This window comes from Alosa alosa, chromosome 19 (genome assembly GCF_017589495.1).
Source record: "Alosa alosa isolate M-15738 ecotype Scorff River chromosome 19, AALO_Geno_1.1, whole genome shotgun sequence".
In the NCBI taxonomy this organism is placed as follows: domain Eukaryota; kingdom Metazoa; phylum Chordata; class Actinopteri; order Clupeiformes; family Clupeidae; genus Alosa; species Alosa alosa.
This window is the reverse complement of record NC_063207.1, coordinates 5,710,043-5,727,230: the sequence shown is the minus strand read 5'-3', so window position 1 is coordinate 5,727,230 and position 17,188 is coordinate 5,710,043. Positions and strand designations below refer to the sequence as shown.

Below are 17,188 nucleotides of genomic sequence, written 5' to 3'. Positions count from 1 at the left end.
CTAGATGACCACGCTATAAAATAAGATAAATGTCTGACAACAAAATACTGAGCCATCCATGACTTTAGATTATCATAATAATTGCCATAATAGATCTATTCATATAATGCAATACATGCAAACATAGGCTTTTAGGAGTTATGTGTGTAAACTAAACTACAGTAACTGGGTTGAAACTATAGGCCTGGCCTTGGGTTTGCAGATACTGTCACCACTAGATGTTGCTGTGGGTACAAATAGCAAGCTTTTTCTATAGGGCCATATTTCATGAAAGGTGCTCTGTTGTGACTCTATTAATTGAACCTAGGATATAATGTGTAGGGCTAATGAATTATTACCATTCTTAGGCCTACTGTTATTGTTTTTATTGTTCAATTGCATTTCATTTGATATATCTTTAATTTATGATAAACTCCCCTTTCCCTCTATACAGTATTTCTCTGTCTATCTCTCTTCCCCTGTTCCACTTAGTGCCCACCTACCTCACAGTAAGACCTAACAGTGCTTTCAGCTTATGTAAGTGTTTGCTGTCTCTCCCTCCCCCACATCATATCCCTTCTTGGCCATTGCTTTCAAAATTATGAACTCATCTAATCTCCTTTCACTTACATTGCTTTCACCAGTTTATTCTCAGCCCCTTATCGACATTTTGTGTCACATAAACACATGCGAGTTACGCTACTATGTGCGAAGTATGGCAAAAAAGGGCACCATTTTCAGCACCTGCTATTCATTTTCATTTGCAGAGTATCATTATGTTCTATTTGTGGTGGAAAGGATGCAGTTGCATACAGGAAAATGAGTAGGCAGAGAGGTGTGACAGATGCAGCATGTACACAGTGAAATTATGGGATACACAAAAATGGAGTGCGTGGAGGGCAGAACAAAAAGGGAAGTGGGGGTAGATAGGGGAAGGGGTTGGGTACAGAAATGTATCTGCAGTCATCCTGCTATCTAGTCATTCCTCACGACTGATAACGCCCACAGGAGGGTAAAGCTGGGTCATTTCAATAAAAAAAACAAAGAGAATGAAAAAGTAAACTTAAGAAAATGGATGAGGCAATTTACACTTCCTCTTATTTGACAGCCCAAATCATTTAAATTTATTCATTTAGCAGACACTTATTAATCCAAAGTGACTTACATATACTATATTATAAGGGTAACACTGTCCCCAGCGCACCATGCTAAGTGCCTTGCTCAAGGGCACAATGGTGGAAGCCGGGAATTGAACCTACAACTTTTCAAGCTACTGTATTAGCCCAGCTCATTAACCACTACGTTATCACCGCCCCTTAAAACACTTACCTTTGCAAAGAATAAGTACAACATATAGACATTACTGTGAGTGTCTGAACCTTGGAAGACATGACCTACCATGCAGCCTACTGGCTGGGTAAAAGCAGTGATAATGCAAGCGCTTAGAAGAATGCAAACTGACCTGGAACAAGAACCGTGATACAGGTGCTGTCATACAAGAAGGAGGCTGTGGTGTTTTGAAGCAGCTGATTTATTCACTGCTGAGATCAGGGTCTGATGAGACTGAGGTCCTATCAGCTGCAGAGAAGGGCTTGGATTATAATCTCACACAGAATGAGAGTGGAGAGGGTTAACAACACCGAAACCAACTGTGTTGATTTAACTGTGGAAAAAACACTGTGGACGATGAAATATATATTTACCTATAAATTAATTGTATAGTTGCTTTAATGGTGCATAAACTGTGAACAACACAGCAGCTGTGTGTAGACATATTTGATTTTATGTGATTATAACACATGCAATGCAATGCAATGCAATCCATGACAAGAATATCCATGACAAGAATAATGTTGTTTCACTGAAGTGTTGTATCACTGAAACTGTTGCATTGGTAAGACTTAGTGTTTACCTATCTATATTTCATATTTATTTAGGATCAAACATTTGTGCTGTCACAGCAGCATGGCAAAACTATGAGAAAGCTGGGGCTGAGCTGTAGGTTGTATGTTTATGGATGGGAGAGGAGAGAGTATGGTTTTGCGTGTGTGTGTGTGTGTGTGTGTGTGTGTGTGTGTGCATGGCGGTATGTGCTGGGTCTTAGTGACGTAGCCTAGCACTAATCTCCAAAGCCCCAAGCTCAAAGAGGATATCCATTAGTACAATGTACGCCCATTCCTACGGTGTCACATCATCAGAAGCCATTTGCCATTCCCTACTTCCTTCCCACATATTCAACTGATGTCAATTACAATCAAAAACAAATGCCAGTTTGCTATACCTCAGAAAGTTACATCATGTGAGAAAGAAATGTGTGTGTGTGTGTGTGTGTGTGTGTGTGTGTGTGTGTGTGTGTGTGTGTGTGTGCAAGAGAGAATACATGTGTTCATGTTTTAATCATGCAATTACTAGTCCATACTTACATAAGGGATAAAAGAATGCAATTTTATATCTTAAATATTGATGTTACATCATAGTAATGACCAAAAGATTTCATTATGAACGAGTTGGTGGGAGGAGAAGGGGGAGGGGGGGGTACGCGGTCAGCTTTATGCTTGCAGCATGAGCCTATAGATACCGTTCCAGCTTCAAACAGATCTCTATGCATTCAAGCACAATCAGGTCGGAGAAAAGCACTATCATATCCTTGAAAATGGCCACTGCTTTTAAAGCGCTACACAGCCACAGGGTATCTCAGTGATTCTGTGTCAGTTTCATTGGAAGATGCATCCCACAAGCTACAGTGTGACCGACTTTTGAGTGAGTGTATCAGAAAAGAAAAACAATAAAAGAAAAATGATGAGAAGTGGACTATTTGTTTGTGTTTTGGTCGTATAGTTTATTTTTAATGGCATGAACTGGTTATTTTACAACGATGACCACATAATGCTGATATACAGACACAGGAGTAAAAACAGTGGCACTATTGCAAAGTTGCAGGAATGTGATACTCTCTGTCTTGTCCTGATATTGACCATAGATACCCCCACATGTTACTGCCATGTTAGATATTTTTACAGTGTAATGTTTCATTTACGCACAGTATCCCTAAATCTATCACTAATAATAGTACACAGTATGCAATGATATCACACATGATGTGTCTAGCTACTTGTAAAGGGACAGGGTCAGATGAAGGGAACACAACCATTCTCTTTTGTACATTACTTGCTAATTCACACTGCCATCCTTCTCCTCTCTTGTTTCATTACATAAAAATATACAGCATGGCAGTACTGAAAAGAAATTAAGCCATTTACTGCCTTTTACTGTGAAGTACAAACAGAAAAAAAGAACAATTGAATCACGTGAAGCATTTTTTCAATATCCTTCATCCAAAAAAGGTGGACAAAGATATAATAAATATGTATATATTTAAAAAACAAAGAGAAACAAAAGAAAATTAAAACCTCACACATGAACTCTAAGCCATCAAATATGCACTATATACAACCTTTGGAGAGAGAGAGAATTGGAGTTCATAGACAGTAATCATTTACCAGCACTATCGTTTACAGTAAAGAGGCCAAGACAGACGATACAGGACAACATTTTTTTTTTCTCTACAGGAGTCAGTAGGGACAGATATGTGCCTGTGTGCAAACCTACTGTATCGGGACCGGGTGAATAACCATGATAAAAGCACATGTGTACCATGGCAGGTACAGCGTAGGTGGGTACTTGGCTGGGGGGAGGGGGGGTGAAAGCACTTCTTGTATAGGAGGAAGTTAGCCACTGCCCAACATCTTTGTGGCACGCTGGTTGGCGTCATCAATCCGGGTCTTGTTGGAATCAGCCTGTAGGAGAGAGAACGAGATGTCAAGCACATAGCCTACACACAGGCGGTCCATGTGAATATTAGGTGGGTTTGTCTAATGGGTTAAAACCCATTAGACAAAATCATTTTTTTTATCATACATTTAATAAACCTGCTGACTTTAAAACTTCATCATTACTGTTTCAGTTACTTGTCAGACCCTTATAAAAAGATTTTTAAGTTTTAGTGTCCTTAGTGGAGTATTACAGCCATGATAGAAGCGGAAAGTTCCTTGGAAGTCTGTTTATCAGTATCCTTAGCTGCCTTTAAATCTTGTCAGTAGTCCATCTGTTATTTTGAAATGTATCCAATCTAATTGGTTTTATGTAGGTAACCAAATAGCCTAAGTTTGAGTCGAGCTGAATTGAGTCAAGTCAAAACCGGACCTGACAAAGGCCAGGATCACCTCAGACCCGTTCTAAGTGGACCCATCCTTACCATTTCCATAATCCTGTCGATCTGGCGGTTCTGAGTATCGATCTCGTTGCCCATGTCCAGAGCCATGTGACGCAGGTTACCGATGATGCCACCCACTTGTTCCAGGTTCTCATCCATCTCGTTCTCCCTGGCGTCGTCTGTTACCCTGCAAAATCACCAGAGTGGCTTGGTTAAATGCGCACTGACCGCTGTTAAACACACATTGCAGGTATACCGCATGCCAGGAAGCTTAAAGAGCATTAAGGATGCCAATGACCTCTTGGAACATCAAAAGCTGTTAGGGTCATGGCAACTTTGCACAGTCCATTGCATGGACATAACAAACAACTACTTGCTGAGAGAGGAAGAAATATGAATACTGTAAAGAAAAGATGCACAATGGCATCACTTGCAACTAACTCTCTCTACAACCTTTCACATGCATAAATAATATACGGTATTAGTATTCTAAAACTTATTTGACACTTTTAAAGAAAGCATTGCATGCATATTTAGCATGTATAATGATATAATGTCAGCAATAAATTGGCATGTTAATGAGAGTGTGGACTGGACCCCCTATAATATCTTTTTGAGAAAAGAAAGCAAACTGCTCCAGTTATCATCTACCTCTGGGACCAGCCCATCCCTAAATCTGGCACGAGTTTCACATCCTTATTTATTCATTCATCTGGCTGACATTTTCATCCACAGTGACTTACATACGCTACACCACCACCCCGAGTCTACTGGGTCTTTGCTTTATCATTACATTACATTACTGGCTGATGCTTTTTAACCAAAGCGACTTCCAACAAGGGAAACAATCAAGAATTGTGATTTATCACTGTCAGATTTGAGGCCAGAGCTGATCCAGGCCCCCTTATCATCAGTTACATCTCCACCCTGACCAGACAGTGTAACCCCGTACGCCATCCAGCATCATGGGACGGCGGAAGTGTAGCAGGGCTAAGGAATTGGATTTGCATGTAGTAGCCAGACAAGCTGTTCAAGTTGTTCTAGGATTCTAAGTCCCGGCTACCACCATTGTGCTATTGGGCAAGGCTTAACTTAACTCTGAGTTACTCTGGGGAGACTGGCCCTTGTAATAACTGGCATATACATAAATCACTTTGGATAAAAACGTCAGCCAAATAAATCATTATATGTAAACATCACGGCACTACTTCCTAATAGCACCCCCTACTGGTAGCAGTCTTTCTCTTTAGCTCCCACTCACCTGCGGATGTAGCCCCCACCTCCTAATAGCACCCCCTACTGGTAGCAGTCTCTTTTTTAGCCCTCATTTACCTGTTTATGTAGCTTCCACCTCCTAATAGCGCCCCCTACTGGTAGCAGTCTCTCTTTTTAGCTCCCACTCACCTGCGGATGTAGCCCCCACTGATGGCCATCTGCTCCCTTTCGTCCATCACACGGGCAGGCTGACTGGACACCACGCCGTCCTGGTTGTTGGCCCAGGACTGACCGCGATCCTTCAGTCTGCGAAACACATAGAAACACAGTGAGTGAGAGGCTCCACATAACATACACACAGCTCAAGGCAATAGCCTATTCACATCAATATGAATGGGAGTGCCATTGAGCAGTATTGTAGTAGCATGCAAATACCACTAGCCCACTCTACATAACTGAGAACTGAGATTTCTTAGTATTGATTAAAAATGCAGTGGCTACTGGACCTTGCTTTTGTAAAATAACTGCTAACTGTTTGACCAAACCGATGTTATTTTTTTTGTGACCATGCAGTGGTAAAATAATGATTTCAGCCATCTGAACAACTTTGAACTAAACGATTTAGTTAACTCACTGTTCAAAAAGCTGTCAGTTTGACTGTCAGTGTACTTCATCTGCTCCAGTGTGTTGAAAATAAATAACCCTAATTCAGCATGCAGCCAACCTTACCAGCAGTAATTATAACCTAAAGTACTGCCTATTCACTACAACGTAGGTGTGCTTGGTCAGGTAGGCATAGCATACAAAAGAAGGGTAATGGTACAGCATTTATAGAGAGGAGAGACAGTGTTCATCAACCTGTCTACCAAAGACTGCTTTGACAGCGTTTGTATTTTCTACCCACACATAAGCTGAAAAAGTTGTTTTTCTCAGAATATGCTTAGGGATTTAGTTTAACATAGCCACTCAGTCCAGTAGTCACTCAAAGAAAGAAATCCAAGATGAATATTTAAGTCAGTAAATCAATTATACACCGAAAAAGATAAACAAATATGCTCAAGATAAAACAATGACCACCAATGGTAGATATACAAAGACACAGACAGACAGACAGACAGACAGACAGACAGGTGGATAGACAGATGAACAGGCAGACAGGAGGACCCACAGATAGACAGGACAGGATGGGAAGATGTTACACTGAACAACAGGAAGAGGTGATGGCATGATAAGGGGCACACATACACTGCTGGTTGTATTGAGAACAGAAGGAGGAAAACAGCATCATCACATTAAATGATTCATCTTGACATACAAACACATGCATTTAGCATAGTAGCATTTAGCATAGTAGCATTTGGCAAACGCCCCATGCCATCAGGCATTAAAATAAGGTCTGGTCTGACAATAACTTCAAGAACCTTTTGGAGATTTGCTGTCATGATACATTTATACATCAGGACACATTGGAGTTGAGACATGTAATAAGGTAACATTTTTTAAAAAAGTATATTGATATACATATAGCAATTGACACAATTCATTAAATATAGCTCTTTTTATTTAGAAAATGTGTGCTCCAAATTAAATTTTCAATAATTAGCAATTAGAGTAAAACAAATGACCTCCAAACCAGACCTTGTTTACTTAATACCATTAATATTTTATTTGAGCCAGATGTCTTTAAAGAAAAAACAAACTTCTGCTTTCAGTGTATACAAACATGAGAACTATTTGTACAGAGAAATTCTGGAAACATACAGTGCATGCTCTTAATGGTAAACACTGAAGCCATGCAAATCATGTTCCAATACACGTGCAACATGAAAACATGCATAATGAAAAGGAACTAAGGAGTCCAAGGAAGACGTCAGTAGTTCTTATATCACAGAAGTGACCGGCTTTCTTGGTAGCTCCTCACTGCGCACCAAACCCCATCTCATACATGCCCGTGTTTAGCATTTTTAAGGGCTTATTTTGTGTAGTCCAAGACTCGAGGCTATGTATGAAGAATGTTAGAATGTATGCGGTTTGAGAATGGTGTGGTTTTCAGATGAATTGGAGCTGAAAGGAAATTGATAGTGACTACCGGTTCATGATAATTTCTGTTGATGGGGGGGTGTAGAAAGATAGAGAGATAGAGAGAGATAGAGATAGATAGATAGATAAAGAGAGAGAGAGAGAGAGAGAGAGAGAGAGAGAGAGAGAAAGACGCAGGTGGATGACTCTGTAAACGCAGCTGTGGTTGTTGGGCTTGACTGAAATGGGACCCAGGTGATCTCTAATGCTACAGCAGACAAGAGGAACCAGTCAGATGAAATGCCTCTTTATGCTCTCCCACTCAACATGTACCACTACTTGTGGAAATAGCTCTAGAAGCTCTGCGTGAACACCGTTTTCACAAAGGCCCTCAGTTGACAGCCTGCTGAGAGATGCAATGGTTTCAAACATACGATACATCTGAATAAAAAACATGCATTTGGATTTTTTGTTGCTGTTTAGAAAGGTGAGATCTATAAGCTCATTTCTGTGCTCTTGTGCTTTCAGCCTAATGCCTGCTTTCTGACATTTTCCCACACTGCCTTCAAGGCTGTATTCATCTCCAAAACAACTCACACACACACACATTTTACCGTATTTTAACATATACAGGGTGACATCTTTTGATTAATCACATTATCAATTTAATGCGCCCTTTTTAAATTACGTTGGCTGCACAGCCGAGGTTTCCTGCGCTCATGCAAGTCAGATGGAACCACAGATAGTGTAGCCTCAAGCAAACAGATTAGATTTGTGTCCAACCTTAAGAGGAGAATGTTTTTAACATTCTAACAAAAGATTCTGTTCCGTAACAATGTAAGTTTCTAAAATTCAATGTTGAATTTAATGAGCCCAGATATTCTTTAGAACATTAATTTTCTAAAGAATAGAATAGAATTCTTTAGAACATTCCCATCACACTGGGCACAAGCTCAAGTGACACGCTACGTCACTACCTTGTCACTGCAAGTTATGGATTGGAGGCAGCCTGCCTTTATTACAAAGCTGTGGCTGCCTGAATTAAAGTCGTTTGACATTTAAAGCGTTCCCAGCCTCGGTCAGGAGACCACTGAAGCATGGCAATCAGCATGTGTTCAAATGGCAACGTTGGAAAGGCCTACGGCTTGGCCTGGGTTGCATTGCATGGGCTGGAGATGCATTATTGCCAAGGCAGAGGACCAGTTTAACAGGACTCCTGCTACATCCACCTCTATCCACACCCATCACTGACGCCCAGACAGGCAAAGTGAGACGAGGGTTAGAGAAGAGGAAGAATGGTATGAGATGGCTCGCTGGGTATGAGATGGCTTAGTGTGACTTGGCATACCATGGTGTGGTTTTGGTATAGCGTAGCATGGCATGGTATGATGTGGCTTGGTATAGTGTAGCATGTTGTGGTGTGGCTTGGTATAGTGTAGCATGGCACGTTGTGGTGTGGCTAGGTATTGCGTGGCATGGTGTAATAAGAAGTGGCTTGGTATAATATAGAATGGTATACAGAATGGTGTGGTAGTATGGCATGACTTGATATGGTACAGCATGGCATGATGTGGTCTGACGGCTGTGGCTTTTATATGGCATGGGATAGCTTGGTGTGCCATAGCAGGCAGCAGTACTGGTCATTTTGTGGATGGATGGTCATGACCACCACATATTTCTCATGAGGTTTTCGGGCAAACAGGAAGGCAGGCATGCAGGCATGCAGGCAAGCAGGCAGCACCTACTTGTTGCAGCATGGGCACACTCCACAGAGATTGCCTAGATCCGTCAAATTCTTTTCTGCTTCTTTCATGTCCTTATTGATTTGGTCCATCCCTTCCTCGATGCGCTCCAGTTGCTCTGATTAAACATTAGTTAAAATATCGCCCCCAAAAAAACAAAAAACAAAAACAAACACAAAACAAACACCACAAATAAAAAAGAGAACGGGGGGAGGAGGAGAAGAATAACAAGGGAGAGGAGACAAAGAACAGGGAATAATTATTCACACACACACACACACACACACACACACACACACACACACACACTGGACACTAGCACATGGGCCAAGAGCTGACAGACCCTTGACCAGTACCTACTTGCTACAAGGACACATTTCCATAATTCCACAGCATTTCCCCGGATCTTTTAAACTTTTCTCGGCCTCCTTCATGTCTTTGTTGATTTGGTTCATGCCCCCCTCAATACGATCAAGTTGCTCTGGTCAGGACAAAGGGGGATGATAAGGATGAAAAAGAGGTGCTTTGCTTTTGTGACAAAAACAAAAGAAAAAAAAACATGAAACAAGCAATGGAAACAAAATTGTGAAATGTAAAAGCATCTAAATGGCTAGTTTGGATTGAACACATGATGATAGGCGAACATGCAGGCAATCAAAAGGACGTGTGGAAAACGTGAAAGCTCTGGCAGTTAATGTGCCATCTCACTAGGGATCTTATATCCAGCAACTAAAACAAACATGGCAGCTTTTAATGCTCTGTGAACATACTGTGCGGCTACACAGCTATAAATATAAATATCAACATAAATGAAATATATCCATCATGTGGTATTATTAGAGAAATAACATAAGACAGCACATGGCCCACGCCCAGCATTCAGACGTCCATGCCAGGCATTACGGTAACTGGCTGGCATCAGAGTAAAGGCCTGCCACCAAGCCAACATGAACATGGATATATAGTGTGTGTGTGTGTGTGTGTGTGTGTGTGTGTGTGTGTGTGTGTGTGTGTGTGTGTGTGTGTGTGTGTGTGTGTGTGTGTGTGTGCGTACATGCGTGCGTGCGTGTTTGTGTCTGTGTCTGTAATTTGAATCTGGAAATTGATTCCACTGAGTGAGTAGGCTACACCCCATGGCCTGGAGCCTTGCAGGAGATGTGCAAATGACAGACACCAACGCTCATGGGGATTTTAGCTTCTTCGCTAGCACACTAGCCTGCTATGTTCAAGGGTGTGGGATTGAGGTGTGTGTGTGTGTGTGTGTGTGTGTGTGTGCGTGTGGTGTGTGTGTGTGTGGTGTGTGTGTGTGTGTGTGTGTGTGTGTGTGTGTGTGTGTGTGTGTGAATTTGGGGTAGGGGACTGAGAAAAAGACACAAATAGACAAAAGCTGAATATAGAATAAAACGATCGAAAGGTTTAAGGACAGAGTGACAGACATACTGTAAATGCATTCATGGACACATGGATGCATTCTTCTGATGGCGGGTTACTCAGGTGACTAGATGCCTTACAGTAGGTTATGGGATTAGAAACTATGAGCATTGGGCTATATTAAGCATTTCAAATGATTTATTGAACTTTTTATGATCCCAAGGACAAGGAGGAAATTAAGTTAAAGCAAAAATGTCAGTTTATTGCCTACTGATGTAAAAACACTGATCAGATATCATAGCATTACTGCACAGTTCCTGCAATTTCTTGCTTCTCGCTTGTGGCCCACTGAATATAAACAGAAATTATAGTGTACATAATTGTTATTGGCTATCGGATTCGAGGCATAGTGACTCGACTACAACACTGATGTACACTATAAACTACTGTTATTATGCACATTATTAGCCAGGTAGTGTGCATACTGTAGAAATGGCAATTAGATGAGCATATTAGACAAGCATTTGTTTGTTTTTTTAATAGAGATGCTTTGCTTGTGGGTATAGTGTATCTAAAGCGACTGTTGTGATGAAGACTGAATTCCCTTCTATTCTATTCTATTCTATTCTATTCTATTCTATTCTTAAACTGCATATTATTGAAATGCAATGCTTTACTGTAAATCCTACTGTAGGCCTACCTTAATTTAGCTTCAATATTAGCCAGTATATCTCTCTCTACTGTCTCTGCCATAACTACAGGCACTGGGATTAAAGCATTTGTCATAATCCTGCACAAGATGGCATTTAAAAGCACTGCATAGCTGAGTGGCTGGTACTGCTGGCTGCCCATCTGCCAGGCTGCCAACTCGCTGTGGCCAGTGTTCAAATCCTGTACAGGGCAGCTCGAGCGGAAACTGGCACTAGTATCGACTCGTTCATGGTAACACAAGCAGTTAAAAAAAATGTCAAATGCCATCAGAATTCAGTCTTCGTTCTTCATCTTAATCTTTATCATAATTTAGTTTGGACATAACCTGTGCACCTGGCAGAGATATTATCCATCAGTTGAGTGATTGTGTGTGTGTGTGTGTGCTACTCTGGGCTAAGTGTCGTTTCGAGAACAAACGCGAGGGCTAATTAGTGTTTGGTGGTAATCCTGGGGAACAGAGGCGATTAGTGAGGAGAGGGAGCGTGTCAGTGGAGAAGGAGGGAGGGACATCTTATCTCCTCTCAGGCTGACAGTAAGCTCTCGCTCACCTAAGGTCTCACTTCCTTCTGCTCTGTCTGCTTCTGCTTGGATCAGGCAGGGGCCTGATGTTTCACTAGAGGCTGCCCTTGTGAATGCCTGTTTGATTTTTTTCCTTTCTGCTCCACACTTTCAGGTGCCACAGACATTAATAATAAGATCTAATGTTTGGTTGGTATATACACTACATCATTTACTTGGGATTTATTTGATTCTCTCTGAAGAGAAAGTTAAATTTTGCCAGAAAAAAAATGATTCTCAAAACAAAAAAAGTCAAAAGATCAGAGAAATAACATCATTAGTCATTAATCACAGGCACTGGAACATAATCCTTTTCTTCTTGTGTTCATGCTTTTTCCTGGAAATATTCAATTGTGCTAGATGAGTGGTAGGGTCCCATTGATTGAAGTGTGTGTGTGTGTGTGTGTGTGTGTGTGTGTGTGTGTGTGTGTGTGTGTGTGTTGGGGGTGGGTAGTTGGGTAATCTGAATCTGGAAATTGATTGCACTGGGGCAGGAACAGGAGACATCCATTTTGTAGGAAGTGTAGGGGGCAGCTTTATGTTGGACTGATAAGCTAATTAAGGTCCCCCTCTACGCACACAAGAATCCACTCATTTGCTGAGGAAAGCAGATGGATAGAGTTTGTTTTTAGCTCTTAAGAGATAAGCAACACCTTGTCAGATGATGACACAGTATACAGGAATTTCTCTTTAATTTTCTCTCCTCTTGGCTTCTTCATGGGTGTGTGTGTGTGTGTGTGTGTGTGTGTGTGTGTGTGTTTTTTTTTATATATATTATCTCTGTTACAAATTGATTTTGAGAGTGTGTGTCCTTAGCCAAAGGGATTCTGGAGAGATCCATTCTTAAGCTTGTGGAAAATTCATTACTAGCAAAACTGATCGTCCCCCTTAAACACACACACACACACACACACACACACACACACACACACACACACACACACACACCACTCCTTACTCCACTTACGAGTCAAATCCCAAGCTGACTTTAAAATCTATGAACAGTTACAGATTTAAGGTCAGCAGGTCTTTAAAATGCACTGCAGGTATAATATATTTATGGTATAGGTATATGATACTTTAATATCAATGCACATATCCTACCTATAATGTAAACATTTTATAACATGATTTATAACATAATTATGGCTTGCATTTTGCTGTCCCAATCCCTAAATGTGCAATTAAGCAAGCTTAAGCAATATTACCTTCACCTGTAATATTATACCTAATTCACCTGTAATATTGTACCTGTCATATTATACTGTATAATGACAGTTTACCTGCTCTATTCCTTTAAAACTCTACTCGTGTTCTCAAGCTAGAATTACATAATCACCACCTCATGCCCATTGAGACTCACCTCCTTGCTCATCGAGCATAACCAGAGTTCTGATTCCGGCATCTTTACTCTAGTCCACCAGAAGCAGAGGCAGAGGCAGAGAGGCAACGCAGGGGAAGGACAAGGAGGACGACAAAAGAGAGAAGGACAAGGAGGACGACAAAAGAGGGAAGGACAACAAAAGAGGGTGAAGAGAAAAGACAAGACCATAGAGAGATCAGAGATCAGAACGGGTAATCATCCACAGGATTCACAGAGCAGAACACAGTAAAAAGTCAGACACAGTCAGTAAGTCAAAAGCAGTGAAGGTTATTGATGACTTTCATTTCTTTAGTAATGTAGGACATGTGGTGGGGGTGGTAGGCACCATACGGTGAGCTAGCTAGTGCTCTACCGCTCATAGCGAGACGTGCTGCTGCTCTGTGGCTGTTCACATGTTCCGACTGCGCGCTGTACACGGATGCCTCCAGAGCATGTATGTGAAATATGGCTGCCGCTGTTCTGCTGGGTGCAATAAGGCTCTATTGACCTAAATAAAGCAGATGATCCTCATTTGCAGCACACAATCCCTCACTGTTTCATTATTTCCACCAGATGGAACGGCGGGCATGATAAAACGCAACCATCAGGCAGAGTGGATTAACGTGGGCAAGAACAGGGTACCTCGCTGCCACAGTTTTAAAAGGTTAAACACGTCTACAAAGCTTTTTTATTTGTTCTCCACACATGCGAAGGAAAACTGACATTATACAGAGCTTGTCTTCTGTGTCTGTTGTGTGTTTGTAATTATATCATTTACTTTCCCCTGCACTTTTTTCCCTAAGGCACCTGTCAACATGCAGAATTCGACCCCCACACACTACAGATTCAAATATTCAGCACTGGCAAAACTCCAATCATTTACTATTCATCCAATTTATGTTCCACGGGTTAATGCTTCATATGATAGGGCAGAGGTGAATAAGCTAATCACCATTCCCAGACAGAGAAAACACAATTAAACATATTTGACCTTTAGCTGCAAATTAAATTAAAATGTCTTGACATGCAGCATGACCACGAACATCAATCATTTGAGTGCTCAACAGCAAGTCATAAAAGCTTGCTATGGTCATACTATTTAATGTATCTGGACTGGAGTCCTTAAAAGTAGCCAACTGTGAATGTAAAGCACGTAACATATAGGTTCTTTAACATCCATGTTAATTCAACACCTTTGATTTTCCTAACACTCAATTTCATGTTTTTCAGATTTTTCTGTTTCAGAGGAAATTGCTTCTTTCACATCCGTTTGACTTCAATGACTTTGATGACTTTGAAGCTTGAAATTAGACACAAGACACTACATCAACTCACTCCAATGCTACTCCACGCATTTCATCATATGCTGCATTTAATGGATGTCCTCCTACCACATGCACCCATTAGGTCTAAGCGGGCGTAAATCACCTTGCCTGAGTGAGGGCAGGGAGTGCTTTGCTATCATTAACAGAGGACAAAAGCTGTGGAGAATCACTATTGATTTTAACATCAGGGGCAAAAGACTCACACAATGTCTGCACCTCAACCTTTCTATAAATACTGGGAATGAGCCTAGCAATCTCTCCTGGTCAACTCTTTAAATTATGTCAGTATGTGTGTGTGTGTGGGTAAGAGAGACTGTGACTGTATGTGTGTGTATGTTAGAAGAAATGGATAGAGAAAAAAAAAAAGAGAGAGAGAGAGAAAGGAGGAAATAAGGGAAGAGAAAGGGAGAAAGACAAGGGGGGAGTAGAGAGAGAGAGAGAGAAATTGTCCCAGACATACAGAAAGTGAGAGAGAGGGGGAGAAGAGAGAAAGAGAGAAGATGGTGATAAAGGAAGTGGGCAGAGCTAAATTAAGTGCTTGAAGAACAGAGAAGGCAATTTCCCCCCCGTGACAGCGGCCCCATCACCCCCGAGCAACTGAGACTGCCCTGCGGCCTTCTGGGAAGGCAGCACTGACAGGGTCTTTAGATGACAGGGCCTGATCAGCGTCTAGCGCCTCAATCCCGCGATTCTACAGCGCTCTCTGCGGCACGCTAACGCTAAGCCCCCCTTTTAAACAGAGACTGCTGACAGACCTGTGGCTTTCTCTCGCATATTAATCGCCTGTTCGGAGTTTCAGAGAGACGCCTGCAGCAGCACGCTGGTCTCGACAGAAAGACGCTAATCTGTGGAGCTACATTTACACATTTACAGCATTCTTACACTCGTGCTGGCAGAGTACGAGTTGTGTGGCTGGGAATTATTATTATTTAAATTATTTCATGGCGAATGTTGTAATAAAATGCAAAGTGCAAAGAGTGCAAAAATTGCAACACACCAAAGCTCCATCCAAGAAATCTCAGTAGAACAAATGATGTTTGATTTGCAAATTACAGACTGAATTGCAACAGTGAACAGGCACAGAGGCTTTCACGATGAGCATTTGGTGAGACAAAGAAAACCATTTATGAGTGCTGCCATTACTATGTGTAAGTGATTTATATAGACTGACGTCAAATTTTATGAGGCATTATGAATACTTTATAACCCTTTGTGAATGTGTTTATAATTCTTAATAGATGTTTAAGTGAAGTGTTAAGCCAGCCCAGTGGTGTGTCTAGGGACGACTACGCCTGCACAGAACAGCAGAGATAGCATCACTTAGCATCATTTGCTGGCAGAATTGCTCAAAAAGTTAAGCTGTGTTTTTTGTATTTTTCTCTCTGTGTCTGTCCATCAAAACACTACATTTGGTTAAACATTTCAAGGGGGCATTGTTGTTGTTTTGACTTTTCTGTCTGCTTTTGTGCAAGTTTTGTTTATTATATGTGGCTTTTGTGATTTAAGTTGTTTTGTTGTGTTGTTGTCGTGTGGTTGTAGCTGTTGTGTTGTTGTTTGTTGTCTGTGTTTGTGGCTGTAATGTTGTTGTATTGTTGCTGTGCTGTGTAGCTGCGGTCTTACCTCCTCCACCAGCGCAAGCATACGCCGGGTGCTCTCCAGTGACTGTAGGGAGGAAGAAAAGAAGAAGGTTGAGGAAAGAAAGGGAAAGAAAAAGAAAAAGAAAGAGAAAGATGTTCAGACAGGAAACTGCACAGCTGCACATCACAGAGGGTTGACACCCTCTGGGAGAGTTTTAACAAGGAACGGAAGAATCTAAACGTATGTTCTTATGGTCACCTAGATACCGCCATACCTCGTTCCATTCCGCTCTGGGCACTTTCACGACAACACCAATGAGGCTAATTTGACAGGCTGAAGTGAAATGTTTTAGCAGGTGAAAGAAATATTTGCTCTGAAAAAAGGAAATACCTAAGTACCTTGCCAAATGTTTCACTTATTGGTTTACCACTGTTAATTACTACCACTAATTATCTGGGAAAATATGATCACGTGTCAAAACAGACTCATCAGGTAATCAGTGCTGTTGTGGAAATTGTGGAAAATAACTGCCAATGAAAACAGTCTTCTTTACACAGAGGATATTTTTAGTCTTGGCAGTATATCATAAGTCAGAAGAGTGAACTGACCGGTAAGAGGTTGAGAGTCTAACATCCACACTTTATCCACACAGAGCGCTACAGCCTGACTCAATGTACGTACAGTCCTTACTCTCTCCGCTTGGCCAGCAGTCGGTCTCTGCCCTGGGCCTCTAAGCAGAGGACCGTACTCATGAATGTTTCATACGGCCATTTGGAAGGAAGGCTATAAATCTACGCAAAGGCAAGAGGACTCTTTTCCTCTCATTAAAAATGACTGTGCTATGAATGTCTTCTTCTGCAGGATACATCAGTAGCATTTGCTCAAGGTAAAAAAACAAAAACGGCGTAAGGTTTATCTATCATTGTGCCCGTGATGAGGGATAAGATGAAAAATGCATTAAAGATCAATACAGGGGAGAGGAAGCACCCTCTTTGTCTGGCTAATTGTGCTATTTGCCCATTACTGATGCAAGGGATGCCATCTTCCATTCAGTCTTACTCCTGACTGAGAGCTCCCTGGATTACATCCGTCCTTTTGTACATCAGGGCAGATC

General features: G+C 41.4%; 1 protein-coding gene across 3 annotated transcripts in view; it reads right to left on the bottom strand.

The window, feature by feature from the left end:
- Positions 1-2,797: 2,797 nt before the first annotated feature.
- snap25b (synaptosome associated protein 25b) overlaps positions 2,798-17,188 on the bottom strand; it is a 31,601-nt gene continuing 17,210 nt past the window's right edge. For 2 of the 3 annotated variants that reach the window (XM_048270857.1, XM_048270858.1), the window contains 6 exons: positions 16,117-16,158; positions 13,172-13,220; positions 9,529-9,649; positions 5,597-5,713; positions 4,235-4,379; positions 2,798-3,776 (listed from right to left, as the gene is read on the bottom strand). In XM_048270857.1, the coding sequence (XP_048126814.1) occupies positions 3,708-3,776; positions 4,235-4,379; positions 5,597-5,713; positions 9,529-9,649; positions 13,172-13,220; positions 16,117-16,158 (543 nt within the window). In that variant the 3' untranslated portion in view covers positions 2,798-3,707. Of the gene's footprint in view, positions 3,777-4,234; positions 4,380-5,596; positions 5,714-9,171; positions 9,287-9,528; positions 9,650-13,171; positions 13,221-16,116; positions 16,159-17,188 lie in introns of all 3 variants that reach the window. The other variant, XM_048270859.1, reaches the window with a different exon arrangement.